The sequence below is a fragment of the Lycorma delicatula genome, chromosome 2, assembly GCF_047948215.1.
Source record: "Lycorma delicatula isolate Av1 chromosome 2, ASM4794821v1, whole genome shotgun sequence".
Classification (NCBI taxonomy): domain Eukaryota; kingdom Metazoa; phylum Arthropoda; class Insecta; order Hemiptera; family Fulgoridae; genus Lycorma; species Lycorma delicatula.
The window spans coordinates 40,438,040-40,465,828 of NC_134456.1; the positions used below are offsets into that span (position 1 = coordinate 40,438,040).

General features: G+C 26.2%; 1 protein-coding gene across 8 annotated transcripts in view; it reads left to right on the forward strand.

Moving 5' to 3' along the window:
- The window catches only part of hppy (MAP4K3-like protein hppy), a 126,983-nt gene that overhangs the window by 55,743 nt on the left and 43,451 nt on the right, over positions 1–27,789 (forward strand). For 2 of the 8 annotated variants that reach the window (XM_075355153.1, XM_075355154.1), the window contains exons 10-14: positions 2,050–2,150; positions 7,453–7,556; positions 10,635–10,763; positions 22,769–22,807; positions 25,955–26,005. In XM_075355153.1, coding sequence (XP_075211268.1) covers positions 2,050–2,150; positions 7,453–7,556; positions 10,635–10,763; positions 22,769–22,807; positions 25,955–26,005 — 424 coding nt within the window. The remainder of the gene's footprint in view (positions 1–2,049; positions 2,151–7,452; positions 7,557–10,634; positions 10,764–22,768; positions 22,808–25,954; positions 26,006–27,789) is intronic. The other 6 variants (XM_075355160.1, XM_075355161.1, XM_075355155.1 and 3 more) reach the window with 5 other exon arrangements.

Genomic DNA, 27,789 nt, shown 5'->3' on the forward strand with positions numbered 1-27,789 from the left:
GCGAATCGTGTTGTTTCTCAATAATTGCGTGTGGGTAATCAGAGCCCCATATTCGTGAATTGTGTCTGTTAACACATCCATTCACATGGAATGTAGATTCGTCTGTAAAAATTTTATCATCTAAAAATGATTCGTTTTCACTTATTCTGTCCAACATTTCAACAGCGAAATTGTACCGTTTTACACCATCATCGGGTTTTAATTCCTGCAGTATCTGGATTTTATAAGCGTGTAATTTCATTTTTTTATGTAAAACTTTGTGAACTGTTGATTTTGGAATACCTAATTCGATGGGAGACGGACTTCCCAGGACTTCTAATTGCCGATTGTCTAATTAGTTCAACCGTTTCGTCTGGTACACTTGGTATGCCGGTTGATTTCTGTTTCTTAACTGATTCAGTTTCTTTGAATTGTTTGAACCAACGTGTTATGTTATTTTTGTGTGGTGGATCTCTTCCGAATTCACGTCGAAACGCACGTTGAACTAAAATTACGGATTTTAATTCAGGTATCAGTAAAACACAGTTTGCTTTGTCTTTATCCGAGAACGTAGTAACTCGCTAAACCGCAAACAATACAAGAACTGACATTGTGGTTACAACTGCTGATCAACAAACCTTTGGGTTGGAGGCTTTCAGGGATACCAATAAAACACCTAGAAATTTCCCTACAATCTTCCTATGAATTACTGAAACTGCACCATTCTTTTATGATAACCTTGTATTTCTCATCTATAACAATATTATTTCTCCTTGTTTTTAAACCAAACAGTAAAAAGTGTTTTTACAATATTTCACAATAACAGAATTGAATTTTTATTTTCAGAAAAGAAGAATGAAAATTAAAAGGGTAGAATAGAATCATAAATTATATTTTCATTACCAATTGGCAGCCGCAATAATGCTTGCCTTACATGTGTTTGTTGTTATTTAGTGTTAATTAGCTAGCCAAATATATTTTGGTATCATTGTCAAGGACACGTGTTGTAGAATAAAATCCTAAAAATCTTGTAGCATCTCCATAGTAGAGTGAACTGTATGAAAAGTGTCCATTGTAACCAGTAGTCACACTTATCCTCTGGCACTAAGGCTATGAACTGTTGGATAATTTCTTGGTAGACAGCAGCATCAACGGTTTTTTCCAAAAAAATAGGTTCATATTATTTTTTGCCTCGAAACCACACTCAATATGTCTATTTTTTGTGAGTGTATGGGAGATTCAAAGAAAAGGTACAGGTTTTCAATAACCCAAGTCCAACAGTTCTGACTATTAACATACCCACCAAGGTGAAACCACACTTTATCTGTGAAAAAAACTTTATCTAAAATGCCAATATTATCTCTGATGAAGATCTTGTACCATTGAAAGTAGTGAACCCTTTTAGCATAATCAGCATTAGTTAGCTCATGGAAAACCTGCATTTGATAGCGAGTAACATTTCAGCATTCCCCTCACTGCAGTGTGGAGTGCTGATTGCTAGATTACTAAACATAGTGAAATGTTCTTTTCCGGCTTAATCTCTGCAAATATTTATGTTGAGTTTTTGTAACTGCCGCTTTAATATCCTGTATGAAACCTGTGTTAAAACTGACCTGGATCTGTCATGTTTCTTGTCTAACACCAAATCTGATTCATTAAATTTTTTATCATACTTTTGATTAATGCTTTTCATAGATGCTTCCTTTTCAAATTTCTCCGTGAACTTTCACTGATGCATAACACGATATTTTGTCTCTAAAAAGTTTAGATCATGAACACCCATTCTTCAACAGTTAACCACATTTTAAGAAACAATAATAGCACATGATTATGCAGCCTGTTCAATTATTTTAAATATTTTCAGTAAATTAAATGCACCATTATAAATTTATCATTTTTGCAAGCAGGTGTAATTCAATTGTAAAATTGTGTATAGTGTATTATAGTTGTATTATTGTTAGATCTTAAAAGTATATTAGATTTGTACAGTGTTGCCCATAATTTTATTTCATTGATGTATTTTCTTCTCCTAAAAAATCATTTAACCAGGTTTGGTTCTTTTTGTTGAAGGAGAAGGTGATGATTGTCCAACGGAGAATACCCAGTATACTGATGATGTTTCTCGTGCATGGGATATCATGGATTTCAATCATATTATGAATAATATTGAGGTAAATTATTACATATATAATAACTAAAGCAAATTTTGGTTGAAGATATTGATAATTATGTAATTAATTCATTGATAACTAAGTAATTAATCCATTTAACTTCTTTCTTTCATTTTGTATTCTCTTAGTACTTTTCCCTTTTATCTGTACATAACTGTTACAGTAACCTTTTTCTATAGTCATAAAAGCAAGTACATAATTGTATACTCTCACGTTATTTCCATCACAATGTAAAATAATGTAGGTTTAGTAGTTAAGTAGTTTTTAGTAATGTGGGTAATTACAAGGGTTTTTCAATAATTTAAGACATAAATAGCTGTTGAGACAAAAAAATTGGTAAGGGGGTTATGATACCCCCAGGACAGCAACTTGGTAACCCTTTCTTGACTTTTGATCAGCATTTTGAGTAAAATTGTTTTTTCGATAACATCAAAATCGAATTTTATGATAGCAAGTCTTCTTGAAGTTTGCAAATTAGTTGAATAGCGAGTAGTTATCATTTTTTTACTTTCCAAGGATTGAAAACCAGTTAACATTTATTCTCTTATGACAAAACAATATGGTACAAGTTGTATGAACTGCAGAAACTTTTCAAGTGGGTTGAAAAATTTAAAGATGGTCGAATCGGTGATTGACGAGTACTATTCTGGGCATCCATTTAAAGTTTCTATTTCAGTGCTTGAAACTTGCATTGATCCTCTTACCCAAGAAGGCCAGTGAATTACAGTAGAGATTGTAGCTGAAAAATTACAAGTAAATGTCGGTAAAGTTCGTAAAATTATCACCAGCAATCTCGAGTACTGTGTATCAAGTGCAAAATGGGTTCCATAAGAGTTGATGATCATAAGAAAACAAAACTTTGAATGTGCATAGAGCTGAAACAACAGTATCAGTGGGAAGGGGATACTTTTGTGCACAGTATTCTAAACCGTGATGAGACATGGATTTACCATTATGAATTGTAATCAAAAAGACAGAGCATGGAGTAAAAGCATATGAGTTCAGCTGTCAAAAAAAAATTCTGAACCCAACCATCAGTCGGAAAACTCATAATGACAATCTTTTGGGATGCAAAAAGCCTGATTTTTTTAAATTTTCTACAAGATCAGGGAACAATGAACAGCATATACTATTGCGACCTGTTTATCAATTAAGTGAAGCCAGCAATCTGGATCTCAGTTCAAAGGCATCAATTTGCTTTAGGTAATGCCTGGTTTCACACAGCTCAGATAACTCAAGGAACCATTGTTAAATTGCATTGGGCAATACTACTTGACTTGGCCCCATCAGATTTCCACTTATTTGGTCCACTCAAGGAGAGGCAATCTGGTAAGAAATTTAATGGCAATGACAACATTAAAGAAAAACTTGCTAAACTTTTCCAGCATCTAGACAAAAATTTCTTTGCAGCATGCATAAATAAGACGCTTCAGAGCTGAGACAAGTGTACTAATGTTGGTGATTATGTTGAAAAGTAAGAAATATCTCACATTGGTTGAATGACCCTTGTATTTTGGTTAATTTTTGTTTATATTTTGTATGCTTCATATTTTAAAAAAAAAACCTATGTCACTTATAGTATATGTATATATTGGTAGTGAATTTTTGGATGTTCAGAAAATAATAAAAATTTGTTTAATTCAATATAAAGATTCCAAAGGCATTAGTACTCTACAGTCTTCATTTCAAAAATGTCTTTTTTATTACAAAAAAACTTTTGCTTTTTTTACATCTCTGTTTTATTAGATTGTCATTTGGAAAGAAAACCTGACAAATGAAATATGTTAGATCCTTAGATGTTAGACCGATAAAGATGTAAATATTGTCATACATCTATAAAACTGATGATGATAAATTCTCTAGGTTTATTTGGTTCTTAACCTTTTTATTGTTAAAAACAAATTACCAGTCTACTGCTTAAAAAAAAACACCCTTTTCATTCGTTTGAAACTGAAATTAGTAAAAGTTCAAAATCATTTTTACCAATAAACATAATTTAATATACAGGTGTGTTAATCATAAATGTCATCAACAATCATTTTTAATAAAGTAATAATTAAAATAATATTTAAAATAGACAAAATATTATCCTCTTTTAAAAACTGACATCCTAGTAACATTAAAACTTGCTAAGCTTCATCAGTGAAATTTTTAAACATGTAAGACCAACATTTTGGAAACATTTATTATTGCTATAGAGGTTATGACATAAGTGAACTAAAAAGTCGTCTAACAAAACATCATTTAGGAAAAATTCATTTAATCCTCATGATAATGAGAAAATAAAATTGTGTTTTTAAAAATAGGTAGCAGTTCATCGACCGTTAAAAATAAATATTGTATTTTTTATTTAAAAATTCCAATTTGTTGTTATACCTGAGTGGAAATTTTCCATCATATTTTCATGTTCGATTTTGAACTTTCATTTAAACATGAAAGTCACATTTCATCTTAGGGATGTATTTCTTTTACTTATTCTAAGTAGATATAAGTTTGTACTGTTGTTATTCCTGATAATTGTGCATTGATATTTATTACTGTTTTGCTGAATAAAACATATTGATTAGGTTTTTTACTTAGCAAGTTGGCAGTTGCTTTTTATTACATAACTGCCCAAAAAGGAATAATGTATTTAGGGTGTTTGTATATATGTTCCACTGCAGCAACTCAATGGCTGAACCATTTTAGATGTGTGACCCAGTTGGAATCCTTACATTACCAGTAGTGTCATAGGATATAAATATATATATATATACTCACTTATCGATACTATATACAAATATATTTATTTTATTAGATCAACCAAATTTAGGTCAAACAAAATTTATTAGATTTTGATTATAATTTTAATTTGATTTTTTGGCTTGACGTCATATTTTTACATATGAAAAAAGTTTTACAATTTACTTTTAATTTTAATTAATATTTCATGTTTTAAAATTTTGTTTTAATTTTTAATTTAACTGAATAAAAGTTTAAATTAAAAAAGATAAAAAGATTAAAGGTTTTAAATTTTAAATAAAATAAATTTTTGAATAAAATGTCATATTTTACAAAGTTTGTAATGTAGTTGAGATGAATATATAATACAGATAATGCAGCTGATGGTATAAGCAAATTGCAAAAGCGCTCCTGCATATATAGTGGAATAAGGTAAGTCATCCGACTTTATTTATTCTGTACTTTGGTTGATCTAATAAAATAAATAAATATATATACATATATTTTAAAAATAAATTATAAAAAAATTATACTAAATGCAAATATTATATACAAAATTGTCACCTGCATGTTCTTTAATTATCCTATTTTAAAGAGCAGTATTGTCAGCAATGTTTTTTTGGCAGTAGTATTGTTTAATTTTTAATATTTATCTTGTTTCAGAAATATTATATTTCATTTATTTTTATTATTTATTTTATATTACCGTGACTTAAACATATTTTAAGTATGTGAAATTTTTCAGAACTATTTAATATGGCCACCATTAAGAATGGCTAGTTCATTTTAAATTTTAAGATGTCGCATATTACTAACCATTTTTTTTTTTTTTTTTTTTTTAATAAAAGCTGGTTTTATAATATTTTAGAGGTGTAGTTATCAGTTCTTTTAGTATATGTTTGGTCAAATTTTTATTTTAGAAGATCTTTGAATAATTAATTCTTTTAATTATATGTTGCTTGAAAACATTTGGAAATATGATGAATGACCTGACGTATATTGCTCTTTTATGAACAATTCTTTAGACTTTTAACTTTTCAACCATCATTTAATTTAATAGGTAACAACAATTAGTTGTGTTTATATTATCTTCAAGAAAGGGGGTAAGGTACCTTTTACATCTTAAAACATTCTGGTGTCATTTGGAGGACTAAATTTTATCTTTATTTTGTGCTACATTAGTTGATTTTAAGTCTGGTGTGCAATATTTTTTTTATTTATGACAGCTATTAGGTGTGCCATTCGTAATAATGATTGATGTTTAAATTTCTTTATGAAGACATTTTATTATATTAAAACTAATTTTTTGTTAAAAAAAGCACAGTAACTTGGATCTATCTGTTAAAAATAAATTTATTTAAAAAAGGCTTTGTTTTACAAAAGAAATTTCTTAACAGTATTTTACTTATAAATATAGTGATCTTTAATTTGTGTGAGGAGGTGGTTTTTTCCAAGAATTTATATTCCTGAACATGTTGATTGCTACTATTATTATTTGATGTTGTATACTTTGACAAAGTGCCTGCCAGTAACATGTTCAGCATTATTGTGACTTTTTATATGCTTTTTAATTAACCACTATGTTATTTTGTGATTGGTTGATTGGTTATTTTGTGATTTGTGCCGATCTTGTGATTGGCATTATAAGCCCAGTTTTAAATTTACCCACTTCAACAACCTTTGCTAAATACTGCTTTAGTAAATACTAGTGAAAATATGTTGGTATGTTAGAAACGGTTTCTTTTTTATTTTGTCATAACATCTGTTTTTTCTAGAAAGAGTTATGAACAAGATGACATTCATTTTATAAGATCATTATTTGGTAGAGTTATTACATAGTGTACGGTGATGAATAAGAATTAGAAGTACATTATCAAGTTTATTCTATAAAAAAATTCACTTTTTAAAAATTAATATTTGTAATCTTCTATGATTAACAGGGAATCAACATTTAACGTATCATAATTTTTGTATTTTATACTTAACAGGAAATAACAAGTAAAAGTATATAATTATAATTCAGAAAAAGCATTTGGGAATTTAAATTATAAAATGAATTATTTCTAAATTACATCATGAAAAAATTATATGTATTCAATAAAAACAACACCATCTTAACAAAACTTTTAAAATTTTAAAAATAAAAAATAATTAAAACATAAAAAACAATATTAACCTAAGTAAAGTGTTCATAATATTTCTTTCTCCTGATCCTTAATACAATGTCGGGGCACATGTAATCAGTTATTTTACCATTACTACTGATCAGTAGATCTGTCTGACCTTGAATAACAGTGCTAAAGCTAAAATGTGAGCCTTTAGCATTTTCTATCTGGTGTAGATCCATATCTATCTGCTGCTGAAGCATGCAAATCATAAATTTTAATAGTTGTAAAAACTGGAAACTTTCCATTTGCTCTTTTTCAGATTTTTCGCAAACGTGAATTTTTTTTCTTGGAAGGAGAAAAAAATTTGAATATATATTATTGTTATTGCTAATGCTGTGCTTAATATATTTTAACCTGGAATCCATTTTAAGTGATTATTCAATTATCTGTTTTTTTTTTTTACCTTGTTTCAGCATGTACATACCTGTGATAATAGTAGTAGTAGTAATGGTAATAGCAATAATTGGATGAAAGATAATATGTTTGAAGAGGAATTAACTCACACAAATAATGAAAAGTAAGTTGAAATATATGTTGCTACTCTATGTGATGATTCTATATATTGTTACTGTGTAGGCGATATTTAAATTAACTTTCGCACATATAATATTACAATAATATTTTATAGCTTATGTATTGTTACACATGTTATTTATTTAATTGTGTCACTGGCTATATGTTTTTACAGGTAGCGGTTTATGTTTATCAATTTAAATAATTTGCACATTTATGTTATTATATTCATTAATTTATATGTTTATTTTAAACCACTTCACTCGTGTAACTTATTTCATGGTATGATTTATGTGTAATGTCCTTGTATTACACTGCTATTTTTAACATATTAACTTAATTGTTGATTGTATTGCAAGTATCTTAAGTCGTATTTATTTTAATGTTTTAACAGCCAGTTATAAGATTCACATTAGTGTTCATAATTAACAGTTTATTCCACAAATGTCCTGTCAGTTGTTATTGTTGTGTGAGTGATTTTTAATTTGAATAGGTAAGAAATAACAATTTTGCTTTATTTGTAAGATTTATTTTATTAAGCGGCACTGTTATTGTTGGATTTGAAGCCAAATTAGTAGATTTTATTTTTTGCTTTTTGTAAAGATTTTAGTTCACAACAATCTGATTTACTACAATTAAAACAAAACAGTAATTTCTACTGAAAGATTACCAGGTCCATTAAGTACAAAAATTTGGTTGTAAGTTTTATCATATTCTCCTAAGTAGTTGTTGGAAATGGAGTTGAGATAAAATCTAACAGTAAATTCCCTTATGATAAATCATTCTTAAATGACTGATGTTGAATAATAGTTTATTTAAACTGCAGCAGTTAATGTAAAATATCTGAAATAGTTTTTTTTTTTTTTTTTTAACTTACCATTTAATTATATATTCAATGTGTATGAACGTGGAAATAAATTCGCAAAGGTTTATTTATGTGAATGTATTTAAAGTTATCAGAGATTGTAAGTTGTAGTTTTTTTTTTTTTGTAACATGCATAATATATTATAAAATTTCCTACTGATAAGATATTCTTAATAATTACGAATTTCCAGGAAATCAGTTGTTAATAGAGTAGATGTTTACATCTATCTGAGATGAGGATAAAATATCTAGAGGATCTTAAAAATTTTGAAGAATTTAAGTGAGGGTTTTCTTTACTAACTTAATGAGAAATGAACAGATACCTGAATGTAAAATGTAAAATGAATATTAGAATGTAAAATGACAATACCTGAATGAAAAGTTGAACTAAGGGGGTTACTGTATAATAATATCTTAAGCTAAACTGCAGTGGCTTATGTTTTAATTAAAGGAACAAAATAAATAGTTTTTGTGATGTCATTTATGTAATATTGTTTTTCTTATATGTATTCTCAAAAACTATGACTATTCTGTATTTCATGTTTAATTTTTTAATTTTACATGATTGCTTAATTTACAGTTTACTTCTTTTTTAAAACAAATATAAACGTTGTAGTCTAACTTATGCAATATCTAAAACTATTAAGATCGAACTAGAAGTCTGTTCCATGAGTAATTTTTCTGGAAAGCTGAAAAAATACTTCATCCCAGTTTTATTTTGATTAATGTTTATCTTTAAGCATACACTACTTCTCGACTGACGGAGTACATTGTTCTTTTGCAATAATGTGTCCCATCTTTCTTTTGACTAGTGATACAAGAGGCACTTGTCAAATGTTGCTTTCTCTGAGAGTAATGGTATTTGCTATAAAACCTGTTCCTGTGGTGGACAGAATGATGCTATCACTAATAGATCTAAACATCTAGGTTTTGATAGGATTGGCATGCCGGTTTGTGATTGTATATTTTTCTCATTGGAGAAGGCAATGAGAAACTAGTTCACTCCTCACTTTTCGTAGTAAGTCTAATATGAAATCATTTTTATTAACGTAAGAATTGCTATTCCACTTTCCCAGGGTGACTCTTTTCTTGCATTTTCGTTTTGGTTATGTACTTAATGTATTGCAACGGTATGTTTAAAAGTACTTGTAATTAAATTAAAATCTTACTGAAAAGGGGTCATTAAAAATTTGTAGTCTTTCTGCAAGTCTAGTTTAAAATATGGACATGGCTGGTTTTGATTTCAAATGTGCTGATTTTATTAGTTTTTTACCTATTACTGAATACATTAATTGCTGTTAATAATTTAAGGTTTACTTTATAATTCTTGAAATGAAGTAGTGTTTTTTGTATGTATTTTAATTATTTAAGAAGTTATTAATTATTAATAGTTTAGTAAAATGCTTATATTTTGAAGACTTGGTTTCTTAGTTCAGAATTATATTTCTATTTGATTATTTTAAAAAATATGTATGCTTGTAAATGTTTACTGGTCTTAGAGTAGAGGATAATGTTTTCTTGTGAAATATAATTATTTTTATTGAATTTTATTACTTGCTAAAATAAGAAACTGTTATTAATGCACCACATGCTCATTTATCTCTCAACATTTTTTTTTTTTTTAATTTTTATTTTTGATCTGTCATAAGCACAAGCTTTTCACCAATAAAAAATGTAATAATTATTCAATACCTAATCTAGGAATGTTAATGATATTTTTTGAAAGTTGTTATTATTATTTAATTAAATTAGGTTTTTATTGAAGAGGAATAAGAAATTATATGTTGATGAAGGTCAAAAATATATTTCGATGCTTGGTAGTTTTAGAGATAAAACATTAATGCTTATTCAAGTACAAAAAAAAAATTTAGAATCCTTACCAAGCTGAAATATATTAAATTTACAAGTTTTCTATACAAAAAAGTTAAACTTGAAAGAGTAGTACAACAATTGTGCAGTAGTTGATTTTTTTTATGTGATTCTGGTAGTTGTGAAAGGTGTTAAAAATAAGGGATCATATGCTTAATCTATATTTTGCAGTTTGTGTAATAACTATCGATGTTCATTAAGAAAGTTTTACGGATGTAAGCACTTGAATTAACTAAAAATCTACAGCTTTGTGTTTTATGATTAGGTTATGGAATTTTAGTTAGGTTCATATCACTCAAATTACATTTATTATATTAAAAGTAATTTAATTGTATGCTTGATATATAGAGAGTTGTCTGAACTTGAAAGTAATGTTCTGCAAACACAAAACCATGAATATCGATGTTTACGTTATGGAGAATTACAACCATGGACTCCACGTCTTAGTGGAACGGCAATCCTCAGAATGTCGCTGAGGTATGCTATGTGACAGCATTCCCCCTATCATGAATTTATTTTTGTTGTTGTGCATTGTTTGTTCTTCAACTAACAACATATTGATCCAACTTTTCTTTGTAACTAATAATTACCTTTTCCTGTGTTAATTACATTAATGTGTTTTTCTATATGTGTCTATACTTCCAAACAATTGTTTTTGTGTATATTTTTTTTATTTTGCATTACAGTACCATTTTTATTTTTTTATTATTTTGAATAGACTTTTAGTTCATAGTATAAGAATTGCTACTTTTAATAAACTTTTGAATGTGTGAGTGAGTATGTGGGTGTGTGTGTATATATATATAAAGTATATATATATATATATATATATATATGTATGTATGAATGTATATATGTATGTTTGTATAAGTGTGTGTGTGTGTGTGTGTGTGTGTGTGTGTGTGTGTTGGTTTTTATAACTATTTTGTTTAAAAATGTATTGAACATGGTTCAGTCAGTATGAGTGTGATGAGGGCTTAATTTTATACCTTGAAACATTTTCTTTTCTTCTTGATATTAAATGAACAAACTTACCAGTAATATTATTTTATATTTTTTAAGTTAATTGTGTAATATTTACATTATTACAAAGCATGTTTTGGTATGATCATATTACCACCTGACAAATGTGTGATGATTTTTAGCCAATGTATAGTTTCTTGATTTTATTTTTAGTTTTGCATGTTTGTATTATATGTAATTCTATCCCTTAAAAAATTATTAATTTAATTTAGTTATAGTAGCAGCCTTCTTTTAAGGTTTGTAATGAAATTATTAGTTAATTATAAACACATTAATTGTGTATGTATGTATGTATATATATATATATAGATAAATCCAGTGACTATGGATAATTACGGGCTGTTATGTGTAATTCCCAATAATATTTGAGAATATGCTTAATTTATGAAATATACTGAATATTATGAATAATCTCCAATACTTACTGGTAATACTGATTAATTGAAATTAGATGTCAATAAAATACAAAAAAATTCCAAGTTTAATGTTATTTATTATTACAATATAAACTTAACTTACGAATGGAGACTTAGTAATCATTCTCGTTCAGCCTAACAGTGCTGCACTAACTTTATGATGTTAGGTTACAAAAGCGACTAGTCGCCATTGTGCATCTGACATGCTTTCTCTGTCTTATTTATCAGATACACCAGTGAGCACTGGAGAATATATAAAATGACTGTATATTTAAAAAACTGCTATAGGTTATTAAATTCCCCAACACAAGATAATTGCACATATTTAACCAATAATTATGCATAATCACCAGATTAATCAAATTTACTGTTGTATGTATAATATATATACATACATTATATATAACACATACATTTTAATAATGCATTATGAGGAAGTATTTTGTTATATTTCATTGATTATCTTGGAGGGATTTTTTCTGTTTAATTTTATTGGTTCTTTTCTTTATGAAGAACTTAGCAAGAAAAAAATTAAAATTTGAGTTTTAAGATTCCCTTTTTGATGAAGTAACATTATTTATTTTCACTTCAGTAATATTTTTTAACGTTATGATAACATCTGATTAGTCTTTACACTGTTTCTTAGAAATTGATATTTTATTATGAAAATATTGTTTCAGTTTTATATATCTTAATTTCAAATTAATTAATAATGTGTTTTTAAATATGTAATATTATTCCCACTGAAGTTCTAAGGATGTTAGTGATCAATAGTGGGTCCCTTTTAGGATTTAATAGATTCTTCTTGAAAAAGGCTGAGTTCAACAGTATAACAAGGGAAGAGTTTGTATTGTTGCTCATTCAGTTGTATTTTGTGTTGGATAAATGTTAATAAAAACCAGATCACCTTCTCACTAAAACATGATTGCATTTTTTTTTACTTTTTGTTGCTATTTTTGACTAATAAAATCATGAAAATTGTCTCATTTATAACTTTTTATTTCTTTAATTAATTAAATGTTCATTTTATTAATTAACTAAATAATTATTGTAGAGAGAATATTAAGCTCTGATTTGTTCCCTTCCATAAAGGCTAAAATGCAGTTCCTTTTATACCTTGTTTTCAGTTTTATTAATCAGTATGATTCTTTTTTAATCAGTTTTTTTAACTTATTTTTTTTATATAACACATTGTTGGTTGTGCAGAAAATTAAATTTAAAATAAGTGTTAATGCAAAATTTCAGTATAACAATGATAATGACAATGTACTATAATAATCGTGTAATACTATAATATTTCATAAAAACATTCTCACTTTAATTGTGAATATTACATTTGTCTTGTTTCATTGTCATTTGTGAAAATTAACTTTTTTTTAAATACTTTTTCTTTTAATGTTTTTATTATTTTTTAAAAGTATCAATGTAACTATTTGTCACATAATTCATGCAGTTTTAATTATCTTATTTGCTTCTTTGTATAAAAGATTACTTCATTAAATATATATGCTCAGATTATAATTTAATTAAATTAATGTTATGTAAAATATTTTGTTTTACTTGACAATTTTTAGTAACACTGACCAATACATTTACTAATGTAAGCATTTTATGCTTGGTAGAAGGATTTTGGGTAGTAATGTACATTAACGTACTTTATTTTACATACATCAAAATATTATTGTAAATAGTAAATAACACTTAGTCATTAGACTTGAATGGTTGTAACTAGTAATTGTAATTACCAAAATTAAAAAGGATATTTTTTCAAACATGTACTTCTGTTATAATTACATGAGCTTCTCCAAAGAAAATCAAATGATTTTTCCTTGATACCAAATTATATCACATAAAGTGTGGTCTAACTGGAATGTGAAGAAACTTGTAGTCACAAATAGAAAAATTGATTACTAAGAATAAACATAGTCAGTGAAAATTTACTAAAGTTAATTTACATTTTGTAGAAATTATAACTATTTTTGAATGTATATCTTGAAATAAATTTTTAAAAAATGTTGAGCTTGCTTTTTTAAAACTAATAGAGTGAGCTGTTTTTAGATCTTCAAAAAAAATATCTGAATTATGAGATTTTGTATTTAATATTCATTTAGATTGCCCCTTTTCATTTAGATGAGATATAAAGTTTCCTATTTATTGGAAATGGTATTTTTATTTCTTTATTTAATTACCATTACATTTGTTGAAGTTTAACACAGGTTATTTATTTGATAAATAAAGGTCTATTTGATAATTAGGGTTGGGGTTTTCTTCTTTTTTTTGTTACAGTTGTAAAAGTGTTAAATAAATGTAACTACTAGATGTACAAAAAAGAATAACAAGATTTTAATTTGTTATAATATCTCTTTGACGGGTGTATAGTGTTGATTTAAGGCTAGAATCAAAGAGCAATAAGGAAGTTTTAGTTTCGCGCATGACTGTAGATTGATATCTTATCTATCTGCTTGATACTACCACTAGTAAAAGTTGGCTCCTGAACAGAAAGCATTCTGTGTTTTGAAGTTTGCTAAGTATAGATTGTCAGTTACAGTTCAATGTGCATTACGTAGAAAGTTTAATCGTGATTTGAATAATCGTGATGTTGTTGTTTGACAATAATCTGTTTGAAACAATTGAATGTCTGTATAAAAGGGAAAAGTACAGGATGACTGAGGGTATCTAAAGAAAATCTTGAACGTATCAGGGTAAACTCTCTACCTTCGGGGTCAGAAAATCCCCATTAACTCTTACATTGCAAAAGCAATTCCCAAAATTAAATGTTGTCTGTGCAATATTCTGTCGGAAAGTTTATGGGCTATTCTTTTTCACTGAAGTAAACTGAATAGCAATTGTTAATTCAGGTATACTTCGTAGATAAATGTTTCTTCAACCGTAAGATAATGGGCCAGAAAATTTTAAAATTAAAAAGTAAGATGGTGTGTGTTCTCACTGGCAAAGCTCGTTTGGGATTGATCAAAAGAGTTTTCCCCAGCTGCTGGATCGGTCAGGATGTTACCAATGACAGAGCTTGTTTGCAGTGGCTTCCAAAGTCATCCGATTTGACCTCATTGGATTTTTTTCCTTTGAGGTTTTATGAAGACTCTTGTATGCTTGCCTTTGCTACCTACTGATTTATCAGATTTGAGGCACAGGATTGAAGCAGCTGTCACTTCCATTACTCCAAACATCCTGGTTAAAGTACGGGACTCACTCTCCTATCAGTCGGATGTGTGCTGTGTGACAAAAGGTGCTCAGATCGAACACTTTTAGGAGTAACTTGTAACATTTATCATTTTATTTGCGATTAATAAGTATAAGTTAAAGTTACGAGATATTAAATAGCTTTATAACCCTGATATTCTTTTTTGTATACTGTGTTTTAGATAATATTACTGTCTTAGAATTGGTGTTAATAAATTTGATTGTGCCAGTTAATTTGTTTAAAATTTTCATTCTTGTTTTGAAGTAACTCATAGATAAAGCGGCTACTTATTCAATTTATTACTTAACTTTTTATATTACTTGGTTAAACAGCAAATTTAATTTAAGCTATTTTATTATTTTTTTTCAGTTTTTCTGTCAAGTTATAAAACATTAATTGACTAGTATAAAAATAGATTCTCTAGTACCTTAGTCAAAATTAAAAAAAAAGCTATTCATTTTTTTTTTATTCCATTTTTGCTTTTTCTTTGTAAATCTAAATAAGTATTAGTTTTATTACTATTTTTATTGTTGTTGATGTTAAAATCAGATTATTTTCTCTTGCATGTATTACTACTAATGACATTTGGTTACACATCTGCGGTTATAATATGAACTATATGTATTCATCTTCATTTACTTAATATTAAAATTGTGGTAGTTATTAACATTAAAGCAACTAATTTTATTTTTATTGAATTTTATTATAAGTTGTGCATTTTGTGCATGCTATTAATAATTAAATATTAGTTCAGTTTCAAAGTATCTGATTTCCTGTAGTTTTATAATAAATATGCATGTTTATTGTTACCTAATAATACTAGATTATTATAAGAATTATTTTATTTTGAAGTGTCAAATACTTAATTATTCATTATCTTAATAAAGATGTTTTTAAACATTAATTTTATAAAAGTTATTTAGGTAGTTGTCAGTGGAGACTGGTATTGTAAGTGGAAAATTGTGAAAATAGTTTTTTACTATGTTGTATATAAATTATATGAATTCATTATAACTTGTAAATTATTTTGATTCATGCTTTAAAATGGTAGTTCATAAAACATAAATCCCATTTCCCACAGAAAAAAAATTAAGTTTATAGCTTTTTGGTTTAGTATGTAATTTTTTTAAAAATGGAATAATTTTGAACATAATTGCACATAATTTTTTTCTTAGTTTAACTATTTATAAAGTGCAAAGCCGAATCATTATGCTTGTGGGTCGAGTAAAGATCATTCAAAATGTATTTATTCATTCTTGAAGCATCTCGATCTGATTTATTATGAACTTCATTGAATCAAGAGTTATAATGATGTAGTTACTGCTATGCATTCAGATACATTTCTCAACTAGCCAGATTATCTCACCAGGTTCTAAGAAGTCAAATCAAATTTGCTAAGTAGTTTTTCTGATAGTTATATTTATAAATTTAATTAATTGTATTTATATATTTTAATTAAACTGATAAATAGATTATAGTATTTTTTTAACAAATTTGCTCTGAAGGGAAAGTAGTACTGAACTTGAACTTGAAATCAAATTAATAAGTTTTCATTATGCCAGTTTTCTTAATGCTTTCATTGACAATATTTTTATAGAATTAATAAATAAAGGTAATTTTTTTTTTACATTTCTCATCTAAATTTTTATAAAAGATAAATATTGTAAAAGAATATCAGTAATAACTTTGATATTTATTTAAGCTTTTCCTTAAATGTTGAGCATTAGTAAAACTTACTTTAACGAATGAGTTTTATATTTAAATAAATGTTATTTATTTTCCAGCTATTTCTCCGTAAATTGTATAATTGTTTACCCTTTTTCTGTATGTTTTCTGTTCACCTCCTGAGTAGTTTACAACTGTTAACAAAATATTGGAATTATTTTGCTCCTGAGTATTTTACCCAAGAGATGGCATCAGGACCATAGTAAAAAAAAGAATACTTTCCTTGCAAAATGAACTATGTTTTAATTTTCCATTTCATTTACTTGTGCAATACTCAAACAAATAGTTTCTATCTGTTTAGTTTTGCTGACATAGCTTTAATTTTAAATCATTCAATGAAGTTTATAAATTTATTACTGTAAAACAAGTATGCTTAAAAATCCTGTTTTTAAAAATGATTGATTGTATGTTTAAACTATTGCTCTCTTTATAGTAAGACAGATATATCTCCTTATGATCATTATAAAATTTGAGTCTGTTGAACTCTAAGTAACTGAATTATTAAAGTTTTTTTAATATCCAATATTTACTTCCTGGTTACAGAAAAGGTTTTTGATTTTTTAACTTGATGTAGCAGATAAAAACTTAGATTTTTTTTTTCATTTATTAGCATCATATTTTGTTTAATTATGTATATCTCTGAATGTGCAAATTTTAAAAATGTGTTTCTTTATGCAAAAATAAGTGAGTTTTTTAATTATTGTTGTTTTTTGTTTTTTTATTTAAATACAGTAATACTTTGTATATAATTAAATTTATGAATTAGTATGTATTTTTTGGTAGCATGATTATTCATTCTGACTTAAAGTTACACAGTCTTTGTTGATTTGGTCACTAATAATGAATTTTAATAATTATTTACATGACATAGTAAGTTTCAAAGGATATATTACTTTTTCACACATCTACTTGCATGTTCTCAAATGGATTCATTTAAATATAATAGAGCTTCTTTAAATTCTTCAGTTCATTATGTAACTATTTAAAATCAGTCCATTATTTTTATTAATTATTCATTTATTCTCTCTTCAGTAACTAGCCTACACCATGTTACAGCTATGCTGCTGTTTTTTTATTGAATAAATTGAATTTTGTGTTGTGTGAAAAACTTCCAACCCTGATTGTTAGTTGAACTTATAAATTTTCTGATGAAGCACAGAGGTACTACTGTCATTCTGTAGACCTTTGTATTGGAATATTAATGTAAGTTTTCTTTTTAATTTGTTTCTTATTTATTGTTAACAAAATTAATTATTTATGATTTAATTTATTTATTTGTACTGTCTGTCATTAATATTACTTTCTTTTGTAAAATTATGCATCTGGAAATACCAGTAAAGAATTTATATTTTATCAGAAGTAGCATTGTTTTCTACATTATTTTTACATTTATTTTTGTTTTGTAAGTAATTTTTTTATTACTTTTTGCTTTAAGTTGGAACAATTGGGAATTATTTAATTGGGCATATTTACTGTAGTTGTTTAGAATTTTAAGATAAACTTTTATAAATATTTTGTGTAGATTGCAGGAATAGGATTGAATATTTTTATTAATTTGTATGTGTATTTTTTTTATTCGTGTTATAACCCTGTAAATTCATTTAATAAAATGATAATCATCCTTTGAATTTATTTTCTTTTATAAAAGATAATTTACAATTATGAATTTGTGCTTAACAGTTTTGATTAATGATTAATAAATGAGAATTTTTTTTTAATTTTATAAAATATTTGGTTAAGAAGTGTATGTAGATGTATTGAATTGTATTAGTTAACATATTTACCTGTTAGTCCCGTTTACTTTTTATGCTTACTGCATTTTTGTTTACATTTGCTTGAACTTTATTTCTTCGTTCTTGATGTAATGTGAAGTGGTGTTCCTTATAATCTTTGGTAATTATTTTTTTTCTTAACTGTTCTTTATTATTTGTAAATTTTTTAAAGTAAATGTTCTAAATTTCTTTTATTTTCTGATATAAGTGATTTGATATACCTGTTCGTAAAGGCCAGATTCTTCAGTGCAGTTAGATTTCATGCCTGATGTTAAAAATAATGTAAAATATATAATATGCAGTTCAGTTATTTTATTGTAACATAAGAAGAATTTAATGCATTTTGCTTTTTGTTTACTTGTACTATATTGGAAAGAAGACTAATTTATTGATTTAAATAATATTTTAATTATTTAAACTTAAAAGCTTGAAAAAGTTTAAAAGCTTGACTTTCTTTAATAATCTTTATTTAAAAAAGTCATTTGTTGCAGTATTTATCATCTAAATTAATCGTCTGATCTAATTGTTTCAGAAGTTAAAATTTCTTATTTTCTTATCAGTAAATGTCTTCTTTTCAAAGTATTGCTTTACGCTCAACATTTAAAGTACTGTTTAACACATTTAGTTAATTTTTTATTACTACACCATGATATCTGTTTGATCTTTATTAAAAAAGTGGTGTGTAATTTGACTGGTTGTGAAGAATCATTTCAGACTGTGGTATTTGGCAAAAAATTTTTAAATTTTGTAAGAGCAATAATAAATGCATGGCCAGTTGTAATTAAGAACTTGTTGCTGTTGTATTGCAATGTGCCCTGCTAACTGGAAATTATAATTATAATCTAACCAAACTTAACCGACACTCGCCAGTTAGGTTAGCGAGTGAAGCGAGCATAGGTTAAATTTGGCTAGATTTTATTTATATTTATAATTATAAGCAATAATGCAAATATATTTCATTTTCCAATTAGCCAGCCGCATTGCAATAAGGCTGATTTTTCAATTCGTCTACAACATATATGCTTTGATATTTGCATTCCATCTTATATATAAAAGTGAATTCTCTGTTAGTATGATTTCTTTGTACTCTAACAATTTAGAAAAATTATTAATCCTGATAATTCTGTATTTATATTATGAGATATTTTGGATTTGTTATAAAGAAAATTATGTTATATTCTATTTAATGAAATAATTTTTTAATTGTATCCATTTAAATGTGTTACGGTACTTATTGAGAAAGACTCGCGTTTGGCCAAGTAGATTTTCAGTAGTGCTTATCATTTATTAATCCCAAAGGTACAATGGTGTAATCATATTTATTCTTTAAATGCACATTAATAAAGTGTCAAAATATTAACTAACTGAACTAGTTAAGATATTCATTCATCAAATTCTTTGCTACAAGCTATGTCTTTTCTTTTTTCCTGTTATAGAACAGTTAACTAGATCTTCTTTTCATTGATAAAACTTCTTCTTTTCATGAATGAATAACTTGTTCTGATCATTTTACAAAAATCTTCCTCATCTGTTAGCTTTATACCTTTGTAATTCCATATTTTCAGTTTCAAAAATTTTGTTCACCTTTTTCTGTTATTTAATTAATTTTAGCAATTTTTAGCAGTGTATGCCTGTGAAACACAAGTTTTATGCTACTTTAATGCCTTTGGTTTAAACTGATTGATTTGCAAAGTACAAGGAATTTCCAGTCTCTGTACTCGCATAATGCAGATCAAGGAAGCAGTATTATAGTAGTCACTTCAGATTCTTTTCTTTTTTTTTATATCTAAATCATTTTTCCTTTTCCAACATATCAAATAAAACAGCGTAGTTCCATTTTGTTTTGGAATTTATTTAAATTTCCATTTATAACAACTACTTTAAAAAAAAACAAAACAATTTGAATAATGAATTAGAAAATTGTTTAATTTTTATATATTACTTGTATATTTATATATTTCATTAATATACTTTTAAATTGCATCATAATTATATGTCTTAAGCCAAAAAAACCAGGCAGTGATAATTTTTTTACTGAAACTCTAATATTTCTAATAAACATTTAAATATAAATATTTTAAAGAAAGCATCAGAATAAGTATGTTAAAGGTAAATATTTAAAAAGTTCAGAAATTTTATTTTTATGATTTGATTATGTAATTTTCCTTGTGTCACTTAGATCTAATGAATAACATTTTATTATATTCAGATAATAATAATTAAAAATTCATTCAGCTTCTTAAACATTTGTATTAATTCTTTTCTTAAAAATACTGTAATTTGTTACTAAAAATTCAGTAAGTTTTTGTAAAAACTTATTGAATGTTAGTTTTATGTAAAGTATTTTAATAGTTTTGTTTAGTCATCTTTATTTATTTATTTATTTTTTTTAATTTGATGTTTAAATGGATTTTATGGGTCCTTTAAGTTAATTGGTGAGTTTCAAAATATATTGCTCAAAAATGGATTAAAGTATCAGTAATATTCCTTGAATATTATTAAAATTTATTTTACTTAATGATTTGTTTTTATTTTATATCATTTTTGATACATATTTATTTTCATCTTATATTATGAAGGTTATATAAAATATAATTTTCACAAAAATATTATTTTTGTTGATAATATTCCCTTTCCCTTTTCATTATTCATGGTTATTTCTGTTTTTATCGTATGGGATTGGTTATTAGTAACCATAATGTGCTGATTGAGGTTTCAAAATTATTACTGCTTTAAAAATGCTCTAATATGTAGTTGTCATTAATACACCAGTAGGAACCATATTCCAATTCAGAATTTAATTATTTTTTTAAATAATAATTTATTTGATTCTATATGAGTTATGATACTATTATCTTTACATTTACAATATAAACAAATGTACATAAGATGGAGGATATTCAATACTTGTATGTATTATATACAAGGGATATTTCTAAAGTAAAGACCGCTGGGAAATTTCTCACCGTAAAGTTGGCAAACATGTGTCATTCATGGCCATGCTAGTGATATACACACTGAATTGTTGTCTATAAGTTGTCGCATTGTAGTATCTTTAATTACATGTGAGTTATTACATTATAAAATGAATAGGAGAATTGATGTTGCCGCCGACTGTGAAATATGTTGAGTCATACGTTTTTTAAACCATGAAAACGTTAAGCCAGCTGAAATTGATGGGCAGTTGATTGCTGTGTATGGTGGTAATGTAATGAATAAAGAAACATCCGAAAATGGCGTGAAAGGTTTAGAAATAACAGAATTAATGATCACAATCAAGAACATTAGGGGAGGCCCTCGAAAATCATCAAGGACTTGTTGAAATGCGTCGATGAAGAAATCAAAAAAGATTTCCAACCTGGTCCTTCTTTTTCCTGATGTTTCAAGAGCTGTTATTGGTCGCATTGTTCATGAACATTTAGGTTTCAGAAAGGTTTGTGCCGCATGTCTTAACAGAACATCACAAAAAATCCGAATGGGTTCTGCTTTGGAATTTTTTATGTGCTACACAGTAAAAGGTGAAGAGTTCCTTAATTCAATTGTTACAAGCAATGAAACATGGATTTCGTATTACACACCAGAGAAAAAATAGCAGTCAAGTGAATGGCATCATCCTTAATCACCAACCAGACCAACAAAGGTCAAGCCACAGCTATTTGGGTGCAAACTGATGGCCACAGTCTTTTGAGATCGGCTTGGCATACTGTTGATTGATTTCATGTCCCATGGAATGACTATAAATGCAGAAGCCTACTATAAAACTCTACTTAAGTTACAATGCGCCTTTCAAAATCAGTGACGTAGACGGCTGACTGATGGCGTTGTCCTGCTGCATGATAATACACATCCACATGTTGCGAGTCCGACATGTGATTTACTGAAATGGGAATTTTACGATCACCCACCATATAGTCTGGACTTAGCTTCTTCTGATTACTGTTTGTTTGGGAAATTGAAAGAATTTTTAAGTGGTAAGCAATTCGCAGGTGACAATGAACTTAAACATGCTGTTAATCAGTGGCTAAATGAACTGGTGGCAAAAGAATACAATGAGAGTATATTGAAGCTGGTATATCGGTATGATGTCTTAATTCATGTGGCGATTATATAGAGAAGTAGTGTAAAGATATAGTTTAAGAGAAATAAAAAAATATTTATAAAGTTTTCAGAATAAATTTTTTTACAGTGAAACAGTCTTTACTTTAGAGATAACCTCTCGTATATTTAAATATTTACTAAAAAGTATATATCGTTTTTTAGTTTGACCTATTTTAATTAAAAGAAAGAACTTTATATTTTAATCAATTTTTGGTTTTATTTTATTTTTTTTATTTTTATTCTCTGCAGGAGCCTCTTGCAGTACATTGACGAAGAACTTATCCAAAGGTATTGTAACAGAAAATGAATGTATGACATTACTTTGTTTTTTTTTTTCATTGATATCTTTGCACTTTTTTATTTACAGCTATAATTCAGTTGCACATTTTAGTTCCTTTATTTCTTTTCTTTTCTGTTTACTTAATCTTCACTAACTTAATGCCGTTACATCTATTTAAAATAATTGAGTAACAGTCTTATGTAATAATTCATGTCCATTCATTAGCAAAAAAGAAAAATACTAATTCCTTCTTTTTTTATATTATTTATGATAATATTTTAACACTGATGTGATCAGTATTTTTATTTTTTAAGTATTTGATTTTCTTTAACCCTCTTAGCAAATGTAATTAAGTCGTTTGTATTCGATTAATTTAAATAATGTTTATGTTATAAATACTATATTTTTAATTTGAAATTACTTCTGGATCAAAGTTTCTACTTCTTAAAAGAGAATTAGGTAGGTGAAAATATCTCATTCCTTAATGCTGTAAATAGTGTGTTATATCATTCTTATTAAGAAAAAACTGTCTAACTTTTAATTTTAATTGTAACTATACAAATCAAGAGAATGATTTTATCTGTTACTTTAGTTATTAGTTTAGTTATCAACAATTCTTTCATTAATTATGTTACATGTAGTTTAAAAAACTATTCTTCTCTTGTCATCTTTTTTATTAATGATATTTTTATTTTTTAATTTACTGCAGCACTTCACTTTAATCAAGTGAAGAAAACTTTTATCTTTTTGTGTTATTAGAAATGTTCATTTGCTATAAAATTAAATTTGTTGAAACATTTTGATCATAAAATATTTTCTTTTCCTTTCTGTTTACTTTTTTAACTTTCCTTTATATATCTGCATGTTCTCTATTAAATCTGTATAAATTTTGTTTTCTTCAAACTTTTCTATTTATCTATATAAAACATTAGTTATTATGTTTTCCAAATAACTAATTTTATATTGATGTACATTATTTGTTGGTCATTTTATTCAAGATCTAGTTAAAACTGCATGAACACTTACTAATGTTAAGTTGCATTTTTAAAGGTTGCTTTCATTGAAAGTTCTTAAATTGTTAATAATTAACGCTTTATCGGCCCAAATGAAATAAATTAGTACCTTATTGGCCCACGTCATGTCATCCGTGGGATTATTTACTGTTTCACCATATTTTACTTGTGCTATTTGTATTCAGTCGTCATTCTTCTAAAAATTATTTTTAAAAAATACAGTTCTTTACATGTTTTTAGAAGTTTTTGAATGATTTCAAAGCTGTAATTATTTTTTCTAGCTTTTGGTGTTTAAAAATTTAACTCTATACTTTTATTTTGGTAAAACATAACATTTATTGTATACGATTCATTTTAAGCTAAAATAAGAATGGAAGCTATTTAAAAAAAGGAGCATATTTTATTTTATTTTTTTAATTTAATTTGCCCTGAAATTTATTACAAAATTTTCCTAATTACTCAGTAGAATTAGAATTGTTCAAGATTTATATGCCATATGATAACATTAGAAAAGAGTGTATCAAAATTTTTAAATAAAATAAGAAACAAGGCAAGACTATATTAATGAATATAAGTAGAACATTAGCAGCCATCTCATATATGTCAGAAGTTGTGTTGTACAAATTTGCTAAATAAATATTTCTTTTAAAAATCATTCAGTTATTATTGAATTTATTGATAGTTAAATAAAGGAAATTATTCTTATTATTATAAAATGATTAAGTTTAGTTGTATTACAAATTAAATTTAAAAAAAAGGAAAATTATAAGAAAGCAGAGCAGTTTCATAAACATATATATATAATATATTTATTTATATTATTTTTCTAAAATCAATCCTTTTGGGAATCATATTCCTCTTGACTATACAAATTATATTAATCTGATCAACCCAAGTACAGAATTAATATTATAATTGTGTACTTGGGTTGATTGGATTAATATGATATATTTATATATATTCATTATGGTTTATAAATATTTAAAACGGTATAAGTATTAGACTGTAAAGTCTTTGTTTTTTGTAATTGTGAGTTGTAAAATGTGAGATATAAAGGAAAGAAAGAGAGAAGTCTGTTGACGTTTGTATGAAATGTATAAAAGAGAATCGTACATTTATTCTATCCATGGAGAATAAAATCTAGAATAGATTTTGTTCCATTTTATCATAACATGTTTATATACTTTATATTTAGATATTTAGTAATTACATATCAAGAACTGTCATTGCTGGTTGCACTTAAAAATATTATTCAACATTGGTGAGTGTTTATGCTATTCTTGATGTAAAATGTAGCTTAATGTAATAATTTTAATGATACTTTAATTATTTATAAGTTTAAAATGAAGTAATTTGACAGTGCATGTGATAATTTTTCTGAGATGTTTTTTGCGTTTTTAGGTTTTTAATATGTTTGTGTTTTCAACATTTTTGTTTAATCTGATCCAATAACCAAAATTTAAATTATTAAGTAGTAAAATATATTAATTGTAAGATATTATATTTTTGATCTGGTATTATATTTATATTGAATTATTTTTACATATCAGGTCTAACATTTTTTGTTTTTCTTTTTCTTTTTTTTGTAGATGAATAATTTTATTAATTTTTCCTTTTGATTTCTGTTAATATTTTTTAAATGGTTATTTTATTAAAAATTGTGTTAAAACATAATAGTAAATTGTGTTAAAACATAAAGTAAATTTAGGTTATTCAAACATCTGTAAATGAAGCATGTGTATACTAAATCATGTAATATTAAATGCTTTTATTATTTTAGTAAATGGTAGTAATGCACTTTTTTAAAAAAATTAGTCATGGTGGTATAATGATCCATTTAAATTTATGGAATAAATATTTTTAAATATTTCAGTTGCCGTATAAGTATTTAATTTTGACAGTTTAATTGCAGTAAGATTTTTTACTTATTTAACAATGTTTTTGTTTTAACTGCATGAATGTGTTATTTTTATCTTTGGTTTTCTCATTATCTCTAAAAAAAAAAAAAAAAGGTAAATATTAAAGTTGAAAAAGTATGTATATATAAATGGGGAATGCTGTTCACAAGCGGTTGTCATGTTATAGCAGTTATATTATTTTTAAATTTATAGTAGTTAAGTAAATTTAATGAATTTTTCGTAGGGGATCTCATGGAATTCCTATGTTCGAGATTGAAGACTCATACTGTCAAAAGTAAGTAATGTTTTGGAGGAATTTTAATTTATTTTTTTAACCATCATGATGACATTGATTAATTTATTTTTTTTTTTGTCTATATTTTTGTAAGTCAATTTCATTGCTATTAATGTTCTACAGATATAAAATAATATATCTATAAAGAGAATGAAACTGATTTATTTTTGGAGATGATTCAGAAAGGCTATATAATAAAGATGAGCATTATTATATAATTTAGACATCTCAGTTTTACTGTTGTTAGTTTTTCTATATCTTAAAATATTTAGTTCCTTTTATTTTAATTGATTATACCTTATTAAATGTTGTAATTTATTGTTATTACTCACTTTTATAATCAATGTTTAATTAAAATTAGTTAATAGTGGTAGAAATATATTGATAAATCAGTTTCATCTTTCATAATGTCTTTGTTGTAGTATGCTACAATTTTTAAAATTCTGTTTGTTGCATGGTGGCTCAATAAAACTGGAAAGGCTTTATATTTATTACGCTGTTGTTTTACAGCTATATTTATGACATAGAGCTGAAATAATTATATTAAAATATGTGTATGTTATGTTATACAGGAGATGCTTTTCATTCATTTTTAGATTCTATATTATTTTTTAAATCCCAGACCTTTGCTCCAGAGCAAAGTAACAAATGTACTCTATCAGTGGAGTACTTTTATTACGTGAGAGTTTATTTTTTGCTCTACTCTAGTGTTACATTTTAGTTACATTTAAACTGTGACCTGCCTGAAAGTTTTATGTTTTGATTTTATGTCTGGTCTTTAATTTTTAAAACTAGAAAAGTGTCTATATCTTGATATTAGAATGTATTTAAAATAAGTCCTGTTTTCTATTTTTTTTTCTCAATAAAATGAGTTAGTGCATTGCAATCTATCTAATTGCTGACTGCCCTTCCAATTTTTGATGAAAGATCCTGGGTAAGAAGATCTCTTACTGAGCAATATTTTTGGATTATTTTCAACAACATCCAGCTTTCTTAGGAAGTAGCATTATTATTGAATGTGGTATAAGAATAAAACACATAAAAGCTGAAGCTGTATAAGATAAATTGATTCCTCCTTTAGATCAATGAAGTTAAATTATTCAGGGTTCATGTTTCCTGCATACTGTTGGCATTTATAAGTGATAAATTACCAATTTGATCAATATTTAAGGTAAAACGAATGTATGTAGTTTGAGACTCCTTTTCAAAATTTCTTTACTAAAGTTAGACAGTCTATAGAATGTTACTATTATCTGTTGTTAGCTGATTCTTTCTATATTCATTTGAGTTATTCAGCACGTTCAAATAAGAGACAGTCCCTCCATAAAGAGGTATTGTCTTAAAAAGAATCACATCCTTGATGTGATTTTATCATGTACATGATATATTTCTGCAAAACATGATAAAATTAATTTTAATAAAATCAATCAAATACAAAAATAATTAATTACAGTAATAAATGTAATGAAGTCTCAAAATAAATTATATAAATACTATTTATAATTCATCTTTTATCTAGTTTCATTTCAACATTGCAAATCTAAATGTATATTTTAACTATGTATTAGTTTAGTCTTGGCTTTTAGTGAACAGAATATAAGTCAAGAAGTGAGCTATATCTCTACAATTAAGTGCATTCGCTATTCTCAAGTATAAAATTGAGTAGGCATACTGTATTAAGTGTACTAGGATTTCTTAGCAATTTAATACAACAGTGGACACATTACTTAAAATATACTTGTATTAAAAAATATTAAAACTAACAAAAATAAACATATTTGTAC